The sequence below is a fragment of the Telmatherina bonti genome, assembly GCF_933228915.1.
Source record: "Telmatherina bonti genome assembly, chromosome: 21".
Lineage (NCBI taxonomy): Eukaryota > Metazoa > Chordata > Actinopteri > Atheriniformes > Telmatherinidae > Telmatherina > Telmatherina bonti.
The window spans coordinates 33,730,815-33,753,513 of NC_136630.1; the positions used below are offsets into that span (position 1 = coordinate 33,730,815).

The 22,699-nt window shown below is 37.7% G+C and overlaps 1 protein-coding gene across 1 annotated transcript in view; it reads left to right on the plus strand.

The window, feature by feature from the left end:
- The window catches only part of asah2 (N-acylsphingosine amidohydrolase 2), a gene marked incomplete at both ends in the record, with an annotated part of 83,219 nt that extends 64,825 nt beyond the window's left edge, over positions 1 to 18,394 (plus strand). Inside the window, 3 exons of the mRNA XM_079260666.1 lie at positions 17,501 to 17,557; positions 17,647 to 17,735; positions 18,196 to 18,394. Coding sequence (XP_079116792.1) covers positions 17,501 to 17,557; positions 17,647 to 17,735; positions 18,196 to 18,394 — 345 coding nt within the window. The remainder of the gene's footprint in view (positions 1 to 17,500; positions 17,558 to 17,646; positions 17,736 to 18,195) is intronic.
- Between the last annotated feature and the right edge of the window lie 4,305 nt (positions 18,395 to 22,699).

A 22,699-nucleotide genomic window follows, 5' to 3' on the forward strand; every position in this document is an offset into this window, starting at 1 on the left:
CTTTACTACAATAGTAACACTAACATTCATGTACTACAGCAGTACTACTAACATTCATGTACTACAGTAGTACTAATAACAGAGCAGTACTACAGTAGTACTACTAACAGTCATATACTACAGTAGTACTAATAACAGAGCAGTATTACAGTAGTAGTAATAACAGTCATTTACTACAGTAGTACTACTAACAGTCATTTACTACAGTAGTACTACCAACAGTCATTTACTACAGTAGTACAACTAACAGTCATTTACTACAGCAGTACTACTTAACAGTCATTTACTACAGTAGTACTACTAACAGTCATTTACTACAGTAGTACTACCAACAGTCATTTACTACAGTAGTACAACTAACAGTCATTTACTACAGCAGTACTACTTAACAGTCATTTACTACAGTAGTACTACTAACAGTCATTTACTACAGTAGTACTACTAACAGTCATGTACTACAGTAGTACTAATAACAGAGCAGTATTACAGTAGTACTACTAACATTTATGTACTACAGCAGTACTACTAACAGTCATTTACTACAGTAGTACTACTAACAGTCATGTACTACAGTAGTACTAATAACAGAGCAGTATTACAGTAGTACTACTAACATTCATGTACTACAGTAGTACTACTAACAGTCATGTACTACAGTAGTACTACTAACAGTCATGTACTACAGTAGTACTACTTAATAGTCATTTACTACAGTAGTACTAATAACTGTCATTTACTACAGTAGTACTAATAACAGAGCAGTATTACAGTAGCACTAATAACAGTCATTTACTACAGTAGTACTACTAACAGTCTTTACTACAATAGTAACACTAACATTCATGTACTACAGCAGTACTACTAACATTCATGTACTACAGTAGTACTAATAACAGAGCAGTACTACAGTAGTACTACTAACAGTCATTTACTACAGCAGTACTACTAACAGTCATTTACTACAGTAGTACTACTAACAGTCTTTTACTACAGTAGTACTACTAACAGTCATTTACTACAGCAGTACTACTAACAGTCATTTACTACAGTAGTACTACTAACAGTCATGTACTACGGTAGTACTACTAACAGTCATTTACTACCGCAGTACTACTTAACAGTAATTTACTACAGTAGTACTACTAACAGTCTTTACTACAATAGTAACACTAACATTCATGTACTACAGCAGTACTACTAATATTCATGTACTACAGTAGTACTACTAACAGGCATTTACTACAGCAGTACTACTAACAGTCATTTACTACAGTAGTACTACTAACAGTCATTTACTACAGTAGTACTACTAACACTCATTTACTACAGTAGTACTACTAACAGTCATGTACTACAGTAGTACTAATAACAGAGCAGTACTACAGTAGTACTACTGAGAGTCATTTACTACAGCAGTACTACTAACAGTCATTTACTACAGTAGTACTACTCACAGTCATTTACTACAGTAGTACTACTAACAGTCATTTACTACAGTCGTACTACCAACAGTCATGTACTACAATAGTACTACTAACAGTCTTTAGTACAGTAGTAACACTAACATTCATGTACTACAGTAGTACTACTAACAGTCATTTACTACAGCAGTACTACTAACAGTCATTTACTACAGTAGTACTACTAACAGTCATGTACTACAGTAGTACTAATAACAGAGCAGTATTACAGCAGTACTACTAACAGTCATATACTACAGTAGTACTAATAACAGAGCAGTATTACAGTAGTACTAATAACAGTCATTTACTACAGCAGTACTACTAATAGTCATTTACTACAGTAGTACTACTAAGAGTCATTTACTACAGCAGTACTACTAACAGTCATTGACTACAGTGGTACTACTAACAGTCATGTACTACGGTAGTACTAATAACAGAGCAGTATTACAGCAGTACTACTAACATTCATTTACTACAGTAGTACTACTAACAGTCATTAACTACAGTAGTACTACTAACAGACATGTACTACAGTAGTACTACTAACAGTCATTTACTACAGTAGTACTACTAATAGTCTTTAATACAATAGTAACACTAACATTCATGTACTACAGCAGTACTACTAACAGTCATGTACTACAGTAGTACTAATAACAGAGCAGTACTACAGTAGTACTACTAACAGTCATTTAATACAGCAGTACTACTAACAGTCATTTACTACAGTAGTACTACTAACAGTCTTTTACTACAGTAGTACTACTAACAGTCATTTACTACAGCAGTACTACTAACAGTCATTTACTACAGTAGTACTACTAACAGTCATGTACTACGGTAGTACTACTAACAGTCATTTACTACCGCAGTACTACTTAACAGTAATTTACTACAGTAGTACTACTAACAGTTTTTACTACAATAGTAACACTAACATTCATGTACTACAGCAGTACTACTAACATTCATGTACTACAGTAGTACTAATAACAGAGCAGTACTACAGTAGTACTACAGTAGTACTAATAACAGAGCAGTACTACAGTAGTACTACTAACAGTCATTTACTAGAGCAGTACTACTAATAGTCACTTACTACAGTAGTACTACTAACAGTCATGTACTACGGTAGTACTACTAACAGTCATTTACTACCGCAATACTACTTAACAGTAATTTACTACAGTAGTACTACTAACAGTCTTTACTACAATAGTAACACTAACATTCATGTACTACAGTAGTACTACTAACAGTCATTTACTACAGCAGTACTACTAATAGTCATTTACTACAGTAGTACTACTAACAGTCATTTACTACAGCAGTACTACTAACAGTCATTTACTACAGTAGTACTACTAACAGTCATGTACTACGGTGGTACTACTAACAGTCATTTACTACCGCAGTACTACTAACAGTCATTTACTACAGTAGTACTACTAACAGTCTTTTACTACAGTAGTACTACTAACAGTCATTTACTACAGCAGTACTACTAACAGTCATTTACTACAGTAGTACTACTAACAGTCATGTACTACAGTAGTACTAATAACATAGCAGTATTACAGCAGTACTACTAACAGTCATATACTACAGTAGTACTAATAACAGAGCAGTATTACAGTAGTAGTAATAACAGTCATTTACTACAGTAGTACTACTAACAGTCATTTACTACAGTAGTACTACCAACAGTCATTTACTACAGTAGTACAACTAACAGTCATTTACTACAGCAGTACTACTTAACAGTCATTTACTACAGTAGTACTACTAACAGTCATTTACTACAGTAGTACTACCAACAGTCATTTACTACAGTAGTACAACTAACAGTCATTTACTACAGCAGTACTACTTAACAGTCATTTACTACAGTAGTACTACTAACAGTCATTTACTACAGTAGTACTACTAACAGTCATGTACTACAGTAGTACTAATAACAGAGCAGTATTACAGTAGTACTACTAACATTTATGTACTACAGCAGTACTACTAACAGTCATTTACTACAGTAGTACTACTAACAGTCATGTACTACAGTAGTACTAATAACAGAGCAGTATTACAGTAGTACTACTAACATTCATGTACTACAGTAGTACTACTAACAGTCATGTACTACAGTAGTACTACTAACAGTCATGTACTACAGTAGTACTACTTAATAGTCATTTACTACAGTAGTACTAATAACTGTCATTTACTACAGTAGTACTAATAACAGAGCAGTATTACAGTAGCACTAATAACAGTCATTTACTACAGTAGTACTACTAACAGTCTTTACTACAATAGTAACACTAACATTCATGTACTACAGCAGTACTACTAACATTCATGTACTACAGTAGTACTAATAACAGAGCAGTACTACAGTAGTACTACTAACAGTCATTTACTACAGCAGTACTACTAACAGTCATTTACTACAGTAGTACTACTAACAGTCTTTTACTACAGTAGTACTACTAACAGTCATTTACTACAGCAGTACTACTAACAGTCATTTACTACAGTAGTACTACTAACAGTCATGTACTACGGTAGTACTACTAACAGTCATTTACTACCGCAGTACTACTTAACAGTAATTTACTACAGTAGTACTACTAACAGTCTTTACTACAATAGTAACACTAACATTCATGTACTACAGCAGTACTACTAATATTCATGTACTACAGTAGTACTACTAACAGGCATTTACTACAGCAGTACTACTAACAGTCATTTACTACAGTAGTACTACTAACAGTCATTTACTACAGTAGTACTACTAACACTCATTTACTACAGTAGTACTACTAACAGTCATGTACTACAGTAGTACTAATAACAGAGCAGTACTACAGTAGTACTACTGAGAGTCATTTACTACAGCAGTACTACTAACAGTCATTTACTACAGTAGTACTACTCACAGTCATTTACTACAGTAGTACTACTAACAGTCATTTACTACAGTCGTACTACCAACAGTCATGTACTACAATAGTACTACTAACAGTCTTTAGTACAGTAGTAACACTAACATTCATGTACTACAGTAGTACTACTAACAGTCATTTACTACAGCAGTACTACTAACAGTCATTTACTACAGTAGTACTACTAACAGTCATGTACTACAGTAGTACTAATAACAGAGCAGTATTACAGCAGTACTACTAACAGTCATATACTACAGTAGTACTAATAACAGAGCAGTATTACAGTAGTACTAATAACAGTCATTTACTACAGCAGTACTACTAATAGTCATTTACTACAGTAGTACTACTAAGAGTCATTTACTACAGCAGTACTACTAACAGTCATTGACTACAGTGGTACTACTAACAGTCATGTACTACGGTAGTACTAATAACAGAGCAGTATTACAGCAGTACTACTAACATTCATTTACTACAGTAGTACTACTAACAGTCATTAACTACAGTAGTACTACTAACAGACATGTACTACAGTAGTACTACTAACAGTCATTTACTACAGTAGTACTACTAATAGTCTTTAATACAATAGTAACACTAACATTCATGTACTACAGCAGTACTACTAACAGTCATGTACTACAGTAGTACTAATAACAGAGCAGTACTACAGTAGTACTACTAACAGTCATTTAATACAGCAGTACTACTAACAGTCATTTACTACAGTAGTACTACTAACAGTCTTTTACTACAGTAGTACTACTAACAGTCATTTACTACAGCAGTACTACTAACAGTCATTTACTACAGTAGTACTACTAACAGTCATGTACTACGGTAGTACTACTAACAGTCATTTACTACCGCAGTACTACTTAACAGTAATTTACTACAGTAGTACTACTAACAGTTTTTACTACAATAGTAACACTAACATTCATGTACTACAGCAGTACTACTAACATTCATGTACTACAGTAGTACTAATAACAGAGCAGTACTACAGTAGTACTACAGTAGTACTAATAACAGAGCAGTACTACAGTAGTACTACTAACAGTCATTTACTAGAGCAGTACTACTAATAGTCACTTACTACAGTAGTACTACTAACAGTCATGTACTACGGTAGTACTACTAACAGTCATTTACTACCGCAGTACTACTTAACAGTAATTTACTACAGTAGTACTACTAACAGTCTTTACTACAATAGTAACACTAACATTCATGTACTACAGTAGTACTACTAACAGTCATTTACTACAGCAGTACTACTAATAGTCATTTACTACAGTAGTACTACTAACAGTCATTTACTACAGCAGTACTACTAACAGTCATTTACTACAGTAGTACTACTAACAGTCATGTACTACGGTAGTACTACTAACAGTCATTTACTACCGCAGTACTACTTAACAGTAATTTACTACAGTAGTACTACTAACAGTCTTTACTACAATAGTAACACTAACATTCATGTACTACAGCAGTACTACTAACATTCATGTACTACAGTAGTACTAATAACAGAGCAGTACTACAGTAGTACTACTAACAGTCATTTACTACAGCAGTACTACTAACAGTCATTTACTACAGTAGTACTACTAACAGTCATTTACTACAGTCGTACTACCAACAGTCATGTACTACAATAGTACTACTAACAGTCTTTAGTACAGTAGTAACACTAACATTCATGTACTACAGTAATACTACTAACAGTCATTTACTACAGCAGTACTACTAACAGTCATTTACTACAGTAGTACTACTAACAGTCATGTACTACGGTAGTACTACTAACAGTCATTTACTACCGCAGTACTACTTAACAGTAATTTACTACAGTAGTACTACTAACAGTCTTTACTACAATAGTAACACTAACATTCATGTACTACAGTAGTACTACTAACAGTCATTTACTACAGCAGTACTACTAATAGTCATTTACTACAGTAGTACTACTAACAGTCATTTACTACAGCAGTACTACTAACAGTCATTTACTACAGTAGTACTACTAACAGTCATGTACTACGGTAGTACTACTAACAGTCATTTACTACCGCAGTACTACTTAACAGTAATTTACTACAGTAGTACTACTTAACAGTCATTTACTAGAGTAGTACTACTAACTGTCATTTACTACAGCAGTACTAATAACATTCATGTACTACAGTAGTACTAATAACAGAGCAGTACTACAGTAGTACTACAGTAGTACTAATAACAGAGCAGTACTACAGTAGTACTACTAACAGTCATTTACTAGAGCAGTACTACTAATAGTCACTTACTACAGTAGTACTACTAACAGTAATTTACTACAGTAATACTACTAACAGTCATTTACTACAGCAGTACTACTAACAGTCATTTACTACAGTAGTACTACTAACAGTCATTTACTACAGTAGTACTACTAACAGTCTTTAGTACAGTAGTAACACTAACATTCATGTACTACAGTAGTACTACTAACAGTCATTTACTACAGTAGTACTACTAACAGTCATTTACTACAGCAGTACTACTAACAGTTATTTACTACAGTAGTAATACTGACAGTCATGTACTACCGTAGTACTACTAACAGTCATTTACTACAGCAGTACTACTTAACAGTAATTTACTACAGTAGTACTACTAACAGTCATTTACTACAGCAGTAGTACTAAAAGTCATTTACTACAGTAGTACTACTAACATTCATGTACTACAGTAGTACTACTAACAGTCATTTACTACAGCAGTACTACTAACAGTCATTTACTACAGTAGTACTACTAACAGTCATGTACTACGGTAGTACTACTAACAGTCATTTACTACAGCAGTACTACTTAACAGTAATTTACTACAGTAGTACTACTAACAGTCATTTACTACAGCAGTAGTACTAAAAGTCATTTACTACAGTAGTACTAACAGTCATTTACTACAGTAGTACTACTAACAGACATGTACTACAGTAGTACTACTAACAGTCATTTACTACAGCAGTACTACTAACAGTCATTTACTACAGTAGTACTACTAACAGTCTTTTACTACATTAGTACTACTAACAGTCATTTACTACAGTAGTACTACTAACAGTCATTTACTACAGTAGTACTACTAACAGTCATTTACTACAGTCGTACTACCAACAGTCATGTACTACAGTAGTACTACTAACAGTCATTTACTACAGTAGTACTACTAACAGTCATGTACTACGGTAGTACTACTAACAGTCATTTACTACCGCAGTACTACTTAACAGTAATTTACTACAGTAGTACTACTAACAGTCTTTACTACAATAGTAACACTAACATTCATGTACTACAGCAGTACTACTAACATTCATGTACTACAGTAGTACTACTAACAGTCATTTACTACAGCAGTACTACTAATAGTCATTTACTACAGTAGTACTACTAACAGTCATTTACTACAGCAGTACTACTAACAGTCATGTACTACAGTAGTACTACTAACAGTCATTAACTACGGCAGTACTACTAACAGACATGTACTACAGTAGTACTACTAAGTCATTTACTACAGTTGTACTACTAACAGTCATTTACTACAGCGGTACTACTAACAGTCATTTACTACAGTAGTACTACTAACAGTCATTTACTACAGTAGTACTACTAACAGTCATATACTACAGTAGTACTACTTAACAGTCATTTACTAGAGTAGTACTACTAACTGTCATTTACTACAGTAGTACTAATAACAGTCATGTACTACAGTAGTACTAATAACAGAGCAGTATTACAGTAGTACTACTAACATTCATGTACTACAGCAGTACTACTAACAGTCATTTACTACAGTAGTACTACTAACAGTCATGTACTACAGTAGTACTAATAACAGAGCAGTATAACAGTAGTACTACTAACATTCATGTACTACAGTAGTACTACTAACAGTCATGTACTACAGTAGTACTAATAACATAGCAGTATTACAGCAGTACTACTAACAGTCATATACTACAGTAGTACTAATAACAGAGCAGTATTACAGTAGTACTACTAACAGTCATTTACTACAGTAGTACTACTAACAGTCATTTACTACAGTAGTACTACTAACAGTCATTTACTACAGTAGTACAACTAACAGTCATTTACTACAGCAGTACTACTTAACAGTCATGTACTACAGTAGTACTACTAACAGTCATTAACCACGGCAGTACTACTAACAGACATGTACTACAGTAGTACTACTAAGTCATTTACTACAGTTGTACTACTAACAGTCATTTACTACAGTAGTACTACTAACAGTCATTTACTACAGCGGTACTACTAACAGTCATTTACTACAGTAGTACTACTAACAGTCATTTACTACAGTAGTACTACTAACAGTCATATACTACAGTAGTACTACTTAACAGTCATTTACTAGAGTAGTACTACTAACTGTCATTTACTACAGTAGTACTAATAACAGTCATGTACTACAGTAGTACTAATAACAGAGCAGTATTACAGTAGTACTACTAACATTCATGTACTACAGCAGTACTACTAACAGTCATTTACTACAGTAGTACTACTAACAGTCATGTACTACAGTAGTACTACTTAATAGTCATTTACTACAGCAGTACTACTAACAGTCATTTACTACAGTAGTACTACTAACACTCATTTACTACAGTAGTACTACTAACAGTCATGTACTACAGTAGTACTAATAACAGAGCAGTATTACAGTAGTACTACTAACATTCATGTACTACAGCAGTACTACTAACATTCATTTACTACAGTAGTACTACTAACAGTCATTAACTACAGTAGTACTACTAACAGTCATTTACTACAGTAGTACTACTAACAGTCATGTACTACAGTAGTACTAATAACAGAGCAGTATTACAGTAGTACTACTAACATTCATGTACTACAGCAGTACTACTACCAGTCATTTACTACAGTAGTACTACTAACAGTCATGTACTACAGTAGTACTAATAACAGAGCAGTATTACATTAGTACTACTAACATTCATGTACTACAGTAGTACTACTAACAGTCATGTACTACAGTAGTACTAATAACAGAGCAGTATTACAGCAGTACTACTAACAGCCATATACTACAGTAGTACTAATAACAGAGCAGTATTACAGTAGTACTAATAACAGTCATTTACTACAGTAGTACTACTTAACAGTCATTTACTACAGTAGTACTACTAACTGTCATTTACTACAGTAGTACTACTAACAGTCATATACTACAGTAGTACTAATAACATAGCAGTATTACAGTAGTACTACTAACAGTCATTTACTACAGTAGTACTACTTAACAGTCATTTACTACAGTAGTACTACTAACAGTCATTTACTACAGCAGTACTACTCACAGTCATGTACTACAGTAGTAATAATAACAGAGGAGTATTACAGCAGTACTACTAACAGTCATTTACTACAGTAGTACCACTAACAGTCATTAACTACAGTAGTACTACTAACAGACATGTACTACAGTAGTACTACTAACTGTCATTTACTACAGTTGTACTACTAACAGTCATGCACTACAGTAGTACTAATAACAGAGCAGTATTACTGTAGTACTACTAACATTCATGTACTACAGTAGTACTACTTAACAGTCATTTACTACAGTAGTACTACTAACAGTCATTTACTACAGCAGTACTACTCACAGTCATGTACTACAGTAGTAATAATAACAGAGGAGTATTACAGCAGTACTACTAACAGTCATTTACTACAGTAGTTCTACTAACAGTCATTTACTACAGCAGTACTACTAACAGTCATTTACTACAGTAGTACTACTAACAGTCATGCACTACAGTAGTACTAATAACAGAGCAGTATTACTGTAGTACTACTAACATTCATGTACTACAGTAGTACTACTAACAGTCATGTACTACAGTAGTACTAATAACAGAGCAGTATTAAAGCAGTACTACTAACAGTCATTTACTACAGTAGTACTACTAACAGTCATTTACTACAGTAGTACTACTAACAGTCATTTACTACAGCAGTACTATTTAACAGTCATTTACTACAGTAGTACTACTAAAATTCATGTACTACAGTAGTACTACTAACATTCATGTACTACAGTAGTACTACTAACAGACATGTACTACAGTAGTACTACTAACAGACATGTACTACTGTAGTACTAATAACAGAGCAGTATTACAGTAGTACTTCTAACAGTCATTTACAACAGTAGTACTACTTAACAGTCATTTACTACAGTAGTACTACTAACAGTCATTTACTACAGTAGTACTACTAACAGTCATTTACTACAGTAGTACTACTAACAGTCATGTACTACAGTAGTACTAATAACAGAGCAGTTTTACAGTAGTACTACTAACATTCATGTACTACAGTAGTACTTCTAACAGACATGTACTACAGTAGTACTACTAACATTCATGTACTACAGTAGTACCACTAACAGACATGTACTACAGTAGTACTAAGTGTACGGCTGGTCAGTATTTATGACGTTTATTTCCAGATGAAAGATAATATTACTAAGTATGATGGACCGGGCCTGATGCTGGAAGAACATATTTTACAGACGGAAAGTGTAATAGTACTACAATAATAACAATAGTAATAGTAGTACTACAATAATAATAATAATAGTAATAGTAGTACTACACTGTTAAATCAGTCCGGTAATAAGCTAAATTGGTCTAAATGTAGAACGTTTTATGTTTTTAACCCTTGCATGCATAGGGGTCCTGTAGTGGACGCCTATTTACAAGCTCTGGCATATTCATGAATGAGGAGGGTATTTCTGTAAATGAACCACTTTTTTTTTTTTTTTTCAAAAATGTGAAAAATGTTTCATTGTTTTGTTATTAATTCATGCATGAAATGGTTAATGAAATTTAAGTTTATGGATTTACTTTTCAGTGTTACTTTCAATGTCCAGCAATGAGACTTGAAGTTTATAAAAGTGTCTCCATGGTACTTTGGATTTGGCAAATGTGGATTTGATTTAGAACTTGCTGTGTTTGTTTTTTGTCGTTTCTATGCTATAAAACTATTAATCTATAGATCAATTTATAGATCTACATGTAAGTATCATCCATGTTTTTGTCCCATATTTGCATGACAAACTGACAGCAAGTCATTCAGGCAGTACCACCACTTATTCTGTTCCACTTAAAGCCCTGCATGGAGAAACTGCAAGACTTGACTGAAGACGACCCGCTCCAGTAGTGTGGACATGAACGGCACCAGTGGGACCAGCCGGTAGTTTCCAACCTGGACTGGGTTGAGTGTGGGTTTCTTCAGCAGCGGGGTGACCCGAGCTTGCTGGAAGACAGAGGGAAAGACAGCGGATTCCAGAGAGGAGATGATAATATGGGTCACTGCAGATTGATTGGAGGTAAAATGCTCTGCAGGATGTCGGTAGGGACCGGATCCAGAGGACAGCTAGTGGCTTTAGAGTTGACTAGAAGTTTAGAGACTTGGTCCTCATTCAGAGGGCAGAAAGAGCAAAGTGAGGCACCACTAGCTGGATGTGGTGGACTGAGCTGGTCAGGCTCAGAGAACTGATTACTGATGGTAGCAACCTTTTCAGTAAAACAGGAAGCCAACATGTCTGCAGTCAGCGTGGCGGGAGGCTGAGCAGCTGCTGGAGAAAGAAGACAGTTAAAGGCCATGAACAGCTGCCGTGTGTTGGGAGCATTGTGGATCTGCTTCTGATAAAAGTCTATGTTGGCAGCCGTCAGGCTGGATGTGAAGACTGAGAGGTTCTGCTGGGACTCTGACAAGTCAGTACCAAATCAAGGGCATTGCCAGCATTGTGTGTTGGAGGAGTCTGGACTAGCCTGAGATTAATGAGTTGACGAGGTTCATTAAGTCATTGGCCTGAGTTTTGCCAAAGTGAATATGTAGGTCTCCCATGAATTCAATTCAACTTTATTTATATAGCGTCAAATCACGGCAATGCCATCTCAAGACGCTTTACAGACAGAGGGGAAAACATAACGAAAGCCAATTCATAATAGCCTATATAAGGAAACCAACAGATTGAGTTGAGTCCAACTCAATCTCCCATCCTGAGCAAGCACACTGGCGACAGTGGGAAGGAAAAAACTCCCTTTTAACAGGAAGGAAACCTCCGGCAGAACCCGGCTCAAGGACAGGCAGCCATCTGCCTCTGCTGTGTGGGGGGAAGAGGACAGAAAGACAACAGACAACAGGAACTGCTACTCCCGGCCAGGGAGACCTGCTAAGACAGGAGACATACATGTTAATGATGCAACACTGTTTTTGGGGGTGGGGGGGATAAAAGAGAGAGATAAAGAGAAAGAAGCTCAGTGTATCAGGAAATGTCCCTCAGCAGTCTAAACCTATAGCAGCATAACTAAGGGATGCTAACCATCCCTAGCTATAGGACTTATCAAAAAGATAAGTCTTCAGCCTAGTCTTAAAGGTGGGGAGGGTGTCTGCTTCCCTAACACTAACTGGGAGCTTATTCCATAAGAGAGGGGCCTGATAACCAAAGGCTCTGCCTCCTGCTCGGCTCTGTGAGGCTCTAGGAACCACAAGTAAGGAACTATGAGGTCTTTGATATATAGTGGTGCCTGGCTGTGGAGGGTTTTATATGTAAGGAGAAGGATTTTAAATTCTATTCTAGATTCAACAGGCAGCCAATGAAGAGAGGCTAAAACTGGAGAAATATGATCTCTCCTGCTGGTTCTGGTCAGGACTCTGGCTGCAGAATTCTGGATCAGCTGAAGGCTTTTCAGGGCATATTTAGGACAGCCCAGTAATAGAGAGTTACAGTAATCTAGTCTCGAAGTAACAAAAGCGTGAACCAGTTTTTCTGCATCACTCTGAGACAGAATGTCCCTAATTTTGGCTATATTACGTAAATGAAAGAAGGCTGTTTTAGTAACCTGCTTAATATGTGGGCCAAAGGACAGGTCAGGGTCAAATATTACTCCAAGGTTTCTCACTGTAGCACTGGAAGCTAAAGTAATGCCATCCAGGTTCATTACAAAACCGGAAAATTTAGCTCTGAGTTTTTCAGATCCAACGAGAATTACTTCAGTCTTATCTGAGTTTAAGAGGAGAAAATTTCTAGTCATCCAAGTCTTTATGTCTATGAGACAATTTTGTAGCCTATTGGGCTGATTTGTTTCATCTGGTTTAAAGGATAAGTATATCTGAGTATCATCTGCATAACAATGAAAGTTTATTCCATGCTGTCTAATAATTTTGCCTAAAGGGAGCATATATAGCGTGAAGAGTATTGGTCCAAGTACAGAACCTTGAGGAACTCCATGACTTACTGTAGTTTGTGAGGAGGACTTGTCATTTACATGAACGAACTGAAGTCTATCAGATAAATATGATTTAAACCAGCTTAACGCTGTACCTGTAATTCCAATCACCTGTTAAAGTCTCTGTAACAGAATGTTATGATCGACTGTATCAAATGCAGCACTAAGATCAAGCAAGATAAGTACGGACACAAGTCCTTTGTCTGAGGCCATAAGAAGGTCATTAGTAACTTTCACCAATGCCGTCTCAGTGCTATGATGAGCTCTAAATCCTGACTGAAACTCCTCGCATAAATTATTTCTGCTCAGGTGGGCATGTAGCTGAGCAGAAACTATTTTCTCCAGAATTTTGGACATAAACGGGAGATTAGATATAGGTCTATAATTTGCTATCACCTCTGGATCCAGAGATTGCTTTTTAAGTAAAGGCTTGATTCCAGCAGTTTTAAATGATTGTGGTACATATCCTGTCACTAAAGACATATTGATAAGATTTAGTAGTGATGTATTAATTAAAGGGAAAATGTCCTTAAAGAGGCTCGTTGGGAGAGGGTCTAAGATACAGGTGGATGGTTTAGATGAAGCTATTATTTTAGTTAATTCAGAGGGTTGGACAGGACAGAAACTATTTAGACACAAGTCAGATCCTGGTTCTAAGGATGCTTCAGAGACCACAACAGGCTCAACATTATAAGTAGAAGGAAGAATTTGATCTCTTAGTATCAATTTTATTGCTGAAAAAATACATGAAATCATCACAGCTAAGTGAGAAAGGAATACATGGCTCCACAGCGCTCCGGCTCCTAGTAAGCCTAGCTACAGTGCTGAAAAGAAACCGAGGGTTGTTTTTGTTTTCCTTTATCAGTGATGAATAATAAGCTGTTCTTGCCGTACGTAAGGCTTTTTTGTATACAGTTAAACTTTCTTTCCAGGTTAAGTGAGACTCCTCTAATCCTGATGAACGCCATCTGTTTTCCAAACGCCTTGATGCCTGTTTTAGAGCTCGAAGCTGGGAATTAAACCAGGGAGCCTTCATAATCTTACCTAATTTCTTCTTCTTTAGGGGGGCAACATTATCCAAGGTTGTACGCATTGAAGCTGTTATAGTATCAGCATGTTGATCAATCTGAGCAGGAGTAAGGCTTAAAGGGGGACTCTCAGTCATGCTAACACATGGTAGAGGGGAAAAAATGGATTCAATTGATTGTTTAAATTTTGTAATAATATTGTCTGATAAACATCTACTATAATAGAATTTATTTTTGGTCAGTGAGTAATCAAATAAAGTGAATTCAAAGGTTAATAAGAAGTGATCGGGCAAGACAGGGTTATGAGGAAATACTTTGAGCTCATTAGTCTCAATACCAGATGTTAGAACCAGATCAAGAGTATGACCATGAGAGTGAGTGGCTTGTTTTATCTCTTCTGTCGCTGACTTCATTCATGTGACTTCAGTTTGTCTGATGAGGTGTTGAATAAGCTCACATTCACTCACACACACACACACACACACACAACATACATTTACCACACATGCCACAGAAGGACTTTGCATCTGCTGAGCCTCATCTTTTTCCACAGCTGACGTGGGAGCTTCTCCCCATATTCTAGAACCGGCCAAATCATTTCCCAAAATTACCTGAATTCCACGCACAGGCAAACCAGGACAAACTCCAAGAGCAACCTCCCCCTGAACTAGATCTGAGGACAAAAAAAGACAGTGTAAGGGTACAGTCGAAACATTTAACCCCATTCCTTGTACTTTTGTGAAACTCCCAGTATGGGTATCAGATGTAAATGGCAGGACAGATCCCACAATGAAAGAGTCCAAAGCACCTGAATCCCTCAGAATATTAACCGGTACTGTCTGGTTACTTCCCACCAAAGAGACAAATTCCCTTGAAAAATATGGTCTATACCCAGAGTCGATCAACTCGAAATCCATTGGATTTACTTCAGGTTCTGGCGCAAGAGAGAGTTTATTGTGACACTGCACAGCGGCTATCGCAGCAGTTATCTCAGTGGGAGAGGGAGGAACAGCTAGAGCTATAGGCTTCATAGAACTGAATCCTGACAAAAATTTATTCCTGCCCTTAACAATGGACAATCCTTTTTCCAATGACCTTTTTCTAAACAATAATTACATGTTCCACTCCTTTTGGGGAGGCCCATGATTACATTTGGAGCACAAATATTCTGGGTCTGTCAAAACTTTTCTCTGGGGGCTGGAATAAGCTCTCCAATGATCATTACTTTTGAGTGTCAACACAAAGTCATCAACCAAAACGGCTGCATCAGCGGCACTCGTGACCTTATGTTCATTTATATAAATGGCCACACATGCGGAAGTGGCCTTAAATTGTTCCAGCAACAGTAACTCATAAAGCTGTGAAAAAGTCTCCACCTCAGAGGCAACTTGCCAACGGCTAAACAAAGTAGTCAGCTCATGAACAAACTCTGCATAGGTTTGATTCTCGTGTTTCCTGGAGTTTCTAAATCTTTGTCGATAAGCTTCGGGGACCAGTTCATACGCTCTTAAGACAGCAGCCTTAACTTTTTTTTATAACTTTCACTGTCTTTCATGTTTAAAGCAGCAAAAGCCTCCTGGGGTTTTCCAGTTAGGACACACTGCAAGAGTAAAGTCTGTTCTGAATCTGACCATTGCTTCATTTTAGCCAACCTCTCAAAAAGCAGGAAAAGCGTGTCTGGATCCTTCTCAGAAAATTTCGGCATGAGCTATAAACTTTCAGAAATATCAAAAAAGTCGCTAACCCCTTGGGACTTACTGGACGCAGATCCATGAAAGTGTCCTTCCTTTTGCTTTAATTCTGTCTCACGCAGACGGGTCTGTGACCTTAACCTTTCCAGTTCAAGTTCCATCTCTTTCGCACTCTCTGTATTCTTTCTGAGACCTTGTTATCATCTCGAGCTCATCTGTTTTGTTTGCTAGCGATCTCACATTACCCATGACGACGGTTGGGAGAAATGGTTTAAATCTCCATCACTTTCTCCTCTGCCTCACTCCCGCTCTGCATCCTCTTCTCTTTCTTTTCAACTCCATCGGGATTTGATGTGTTGTTTCGCTGATAATCCTGATTTGGGAGAGGTTAATTAGTTGATCCAGATTGTAAACAAGTCTTTTGTTGCAATGTAGACTCCTCATAACAAGTCTTGAAAGAGCGAAAATATGCAAAAAAAAATCCTCCTTGCAGCACACCCTCCGAACCGGCATGAAATCCTCAGAAAAAAAGGCCTAATTTGAGGTAATATCTATGCAAGAAGACTTTGTACTTTTAAAAAAAATCAAGATAGCGAGTCAGAGCTACTACAATCTGCTGCCAACAGACGGCGCAATCTAGGATGACAGCTGCTAGGATGTATGATCAGATTAACTCTGTCAGTGCTTTACTTGAGATTTTTGTGTCTGTATTTATTGATTTAAAAGGTCTATAACTTTACAGGTGAGTTGGATCTTTTCCAGGTTTCAAGCAGAGTAAGGTTACAGTATCTTAAATAAATTTACTCTATAAATAATTGCCAAAGATTTACGAGCTGTTTGCTGAAAGGTGATACTTTTAAGACTTTGTTAGAAATCTGGGTATTTTAAGGGCAAACTGTCACTTAAAATTCAAGTAAAGATTAAATATACTTGAATCAGAGATCAACAAATTTAAATATAAATAGAAGATATTAGGACCTTATATTTATGACACATTGTTTTTCAGGGGGACGTTGCTTCTGTCACGTTTGTTGCAGGAAACCCTCGCCACAGTGGGGACATTGTAAGAACACTTTTCTTGCCTTGTTTTGGTTTTGTAACTTACAGTTTCTGTCTTCTCTAACCTGACTGGTCTGGGTTTTTTTGCTGCAGAGAGATAAAACTTTTGTAACTGTGGAGATTTACGACAACAGAACGGACACCTGGGAAGTTGTTCACACTGATGCATCATGGGAAACAAGGTCAGTTTAGATAATTGGTTTCAGAGGGAGTTAACCAATTTTAGAGTAAGTTAACCTAAGTTTCAGTCAGTTAACTAGAGTTGCAGAGTCAACTAACTGGTTTCAGAGAAAATTAACCAATTTTAGAGTAATTTAACCAGTTTCAGTCATTTAACTAGAGTTTCAGAGTGGATGATGTTTGCCTGCTGGATGATGTTTACCTGCTGGATGATGTTTACCTGCTGGATGATGTTTACCTGCTGGATGATGTTTACCTGTTGGATGATGTTTACCTGCTGGATGATGTTTACCTGCTGGATGATGTTTACCTGTTGGATGATGTTTACCTGCTGCATGATGTTTACCTGTTGGATGATGTTTACCTGTTGGATGATGTTTACCTGCTGCATGATGTTTACCTGCTGCATGATGTTTACCTGTTGGATGATGTTTACCTGCTGGATGATGTTTATTTGTACAGGTTTCAGTGGCTGAAAGGTTCAAACCGGCAGAGCAACGCTACCATTGAGTGGCACATTCCTCCATCTGCCCTAAGTGGCTCCTACAGGATTCGACACTTTGGACATTACAAACAAATGAATGGCCTGAGACCCATCATCACGTCATACGAAGGCTCATCTGATGTTTTCAAAGTGTCCACCAGCTTGTACTATCTGTGAATTTACCTACTTGTCCACTTAGGAACAGAGACCATATGTTTTGGACTCAGAAACTTTAAAATGGAGATCATGACTGGACCGCAGATTTAAAGAAGGAATATTCAGTGTGTTAATAAAAGACTGAAACTTCCCATTGAGACCAAATAAATGAAATAGTTTGTCTTTGATGTGTCATTTATGTTGCATTTCCATATCTTTAACGTTTGGCTATATTCCCACCAGCCTTTCTGATTCTAATCCAGGTCTTTTTGCTCTGAAAGTCGCTTCAGGTAGTTGTGACATGGAAGTGAACTCTGATTCTGATCAGAGCAGAAGACAAATGTAAATCTTGTTCTGAACGGTTTCAAACAGACTAAATATACAGGACGTAGACTATAAAACAAAGTGCACTGTGGGTAAAAACAACCAGAACTTTTGTGAGTGTAGGACGATAGGCAGCTCTGGATGGGAGAAATGTCTTGCGGTTAGATTAGAAGACCACCAGGGTCTGATCCAGATCCCTTTTTTTACTCTGATGGAAACTCAAGTTCTGTGTTGACCAATACATGAACCAGATTTTTCTTTGTTGGTAGTCTTGTCTTGTTCTTCAGTAATTATTGGTGCAGCGTCATCTTTCGTGGCAAGTAGAACATGTTTAAAAGGTATGATTCGCCCCCATTTGCATGTGGTTGGTTGGTGGCTTCTGGGGCCAGCTCTTTGGCTAGAGTTGCTGAGGGCTCTGGCTGTTGAAGCAGTTGCTCCTGGCCTGTCCTGATCCTTGGTGTGACAAGTGGAACGCTGGTTGTTACATGTTCCTGGAGGGAGACTTTGTGGTGAGACTCCTCCCCAGGCTAGGGTTGTATGCAGGAATACATGTTGAGCCAGTTGTTCAATAAAGTTGCTATTAAACACTTACAGTTATAGTCTGTTCTGTTAATGTAGAATGTAAAGAAAACGTAAACAGAATGAAACATGGTGGCAGTGGTCACAAAAGTACCAGAGACGAAGAGTGTTGCTGCAGGAGACAAGTGCTTAGTGTGTTGCTAGCTTGTTATATGCTAGCCTTGCCTTGTCTGTGAGAGACAGGTGTCAGCGCCAAACAGTGAGGGGCGGAGATCAGGGGACTTCACAGTGGAAGGTTTGAAGCCACCATCGACGTTCTGGATTCTGCCAACTTGGCAAAGACATCTCAATCAGCGCACTAACACTACTTTGCGCACTATGTTTCAGTGTGTTTACACTGACTTTTGCGCAAAAAACTCTGAAAGTGCACTGCTCTATGATGATGCTCTATGATAACCCACCGTAGTAAGTGTTGTCCCAAATGGAACATGGACGAAGTGCACTAAACGGTGGTGACCAACTCACATTTTACCACAATTATTCTGCCGCCAAAAGTAAAACAAAGCTCTAAATTCCGAGAATGAATTTGCTTCTCTCATGAAACTCCATCGCATTAAAGGTGACGAAGGATCCTCCTCCGATTGGCTGAACATGAGTTGGTACGTATATTTATTTACTTGTAACGTGTATGACCCGCCTGCATACGTACCCAGAGTGCGGACCTGTTGCCAGCCTCGCTTCATTGTTGGCTCATCGTTTCAGAGACGGTTCGTCCCACTAAATTCTTTTTAGGAAGTTGTAATAAATAAATGAACAAATCCAGCAAACATAACTTTATGTATCATATCATCATATATTATGGCCTACACTAGAGGGATCTATCTCAGTTGTTAACTATATAAATCAACATCAGACTGTCATGTGTCTCTGCATGTCTCTCAAAGAGCAGTTATCCCAGACAGTCCCAGAGCCAACTTCATCCACCGGATACACTCATCACACCTGGGAGTCAAAGGCTGTCTTAGACGGGCACGTGAGTGTGTGTACTGGCAGGGTATGACTGAACACAGACAGACTTTCATCTCAAGATGTGACATCTGCAGGTCAGTTGACTCCAAACAGCAGAAAGAGACCTTGCAGCCTCATGATGTTTCCTACAGACCCTGGTCCAAAGTTGGAACTGATCTTTTTATGTGGCAGAACAGGGACTATATGGTAACTGTGGACTATTATTCAAACTTCTGGGAAGTGTCTACTAGACACTCAGTGTACCACAATAATACAGAAACTGAAAGCACACTTTGCTCGCCAGGGTATTCCCAGGGTATTTCAGAACATTTAGCCAGAAGCGGAAATTTGAACACTGTACATCTTTACCTGGGTACCCACAAAGCAATGGGAAGGCAGAGTCGGCGGTCAAAACAGCAAAACAGGTGTGTGTGAGGTGTGTGTGAGGTGTGGAGCTGCGGATCGCGGCAGCAGGTCCTCAGATAATCGTGTCATTGACGTATTTCAACCCCGATCTGATTGTCTCTGCCACATCGTTGCTGTCCTACTGTGGTTCCATCAGTCCTCCCTGGAATATTTTGTCTCCTCATTGTCCTTCGTATAGCTGAGGTCACGCTCTGTTGCTGCTGCTGCTCCAGAGCTCCATGTGATCCTCCTGCTGTCATCATGAACTACACATAACCCATAACCCAGTGTGACATAAATAATACAGTTTCTGAGACATTTGGCATCGCTTTATGGTACAAACTTTGCTGAAAATGCTGTGGAATACGATTTTACTTTTGTCCTTTGCCTCTTAATGGACATGAGAAAGTAGAAGATAAAAATGTTGACATTTATATTTTAAATATCCCAAACAAAAATTTGGGATGTTTTATTTTACATTTTGTTAAAGGGACAAATGAAGACTTGGTATTAAAAAATGTGGACATAACTAGTCTTTTTTTTCATGATTCGGGTCTATATGAGTTAAATGAATTGTTAAAACTCCCAAGAGTTTCAGGTTGTAGCCTGTGCTTTTAGATCCACTTCCCAGCTATTACACCAACCTGCCAACATGGAGACGTCGTCCTGTGTGGTTTATGGCTGAAATGCCAACATGATGTGTCATTTGAGCTTCACAACTGCACCGTTTCTACATGGTTCAGTCGAGTAGGAAACACAACGGTTCCTCAATTAGACGTTTTGGGATCTGCATGTCGACCTGATAATAGCATCATGTTATAACGTTATATACAGTCAAATTATAACATGAAGAATTTTATGCACTTACAATTAACTATCACATTACAATGTAATATGGTCCAAATGTTTTTTATATATGGCTGACAGTTCTATACGCTTCCGTATTTATTGGCAACAAAACAAACAAGACGTGTCTGACTAACCAGTGTTTTTAAACCTTTTTAGAGCCAAAGCACTTTTTTTTCCCTCTGAAAAGATCTTACAACACACCACAAACCTAAAATGTTGAAAAATTAAACTCTATAGTCTGTATTAACAAATTGAAGTTGTCAACATATCTTAAATAAGAATCAAATAAAAAACAACAAAATAAATGTCCGTTATAATCTCTGATATTTCAGCCTGCTGGCCTGGGTCTGTTTTGAACACAGACCTGTTTATTTGACCAACAAGGTAACATTGGATAAATTTCCATGGCACGTGATAATCTTTCTAGGCACACTAGTGTGCCGGCACATTAGTTAAACAACTCATACTAGGTAGTTTCAAAATGACCAGCAGGTGTCGCTGTATGTTGAAGTGGCCATCAGTTCCTTCTATCACCGTTTCTATCACCCACCACCATGTCCAAGCATGGCCCAGTTTAAGAAGTGGTACAAACACATGTTGTTCATAAAGTAGCAGCAGAAAGAACAACTTTACTAAATTTGTTCATATAAATTAGCCTACTGTTTTTTCAAATAGATTGATTTTTAGTTTATGTAAAAGCCAGACGCAAAATCTCCTCCCTGTGCCGCCGCCTTATCGTGGTGGAGGGGTGTGTGTGTTGAGAAGACAGAGTCTATAAGAGAGAGTCTACAACCCACACAAGTGGCTCAGGTAGTGCAGCTCATCCAGGATGGCACATCAATGCCAGCTGTGGCAAGAAGGTTTGCTGTGTCTGTCAGCGTAGTGTCCAGAGCATGGAGGCGCTACCAGGAGACAGGCCAGTACATCAGGAGACGTGGAGGAGGCCGTGGGAGGACAACAACCCAGCAGCAGGACCGCTACCTCCTTCTTTGTGCAAGGAGGAACAGGAGGAGCACTGCCAGAGCCCTGCAGAATGAGCTCCAGCAGGACACAAATGTGCATGTGTCTGCTCCAACAGTCAGAAACAGACTCCATGAGGGTGGTATGAGGGCCCGACGTCCACAGGTGGGGGTTGTGCTTCCAGCCCAACACCGTGCAGGACGTTTCGCGTTTGCCAGAGAACACCAAGATTGGTAAATTCTCCACTGGCGCAGGTTCACA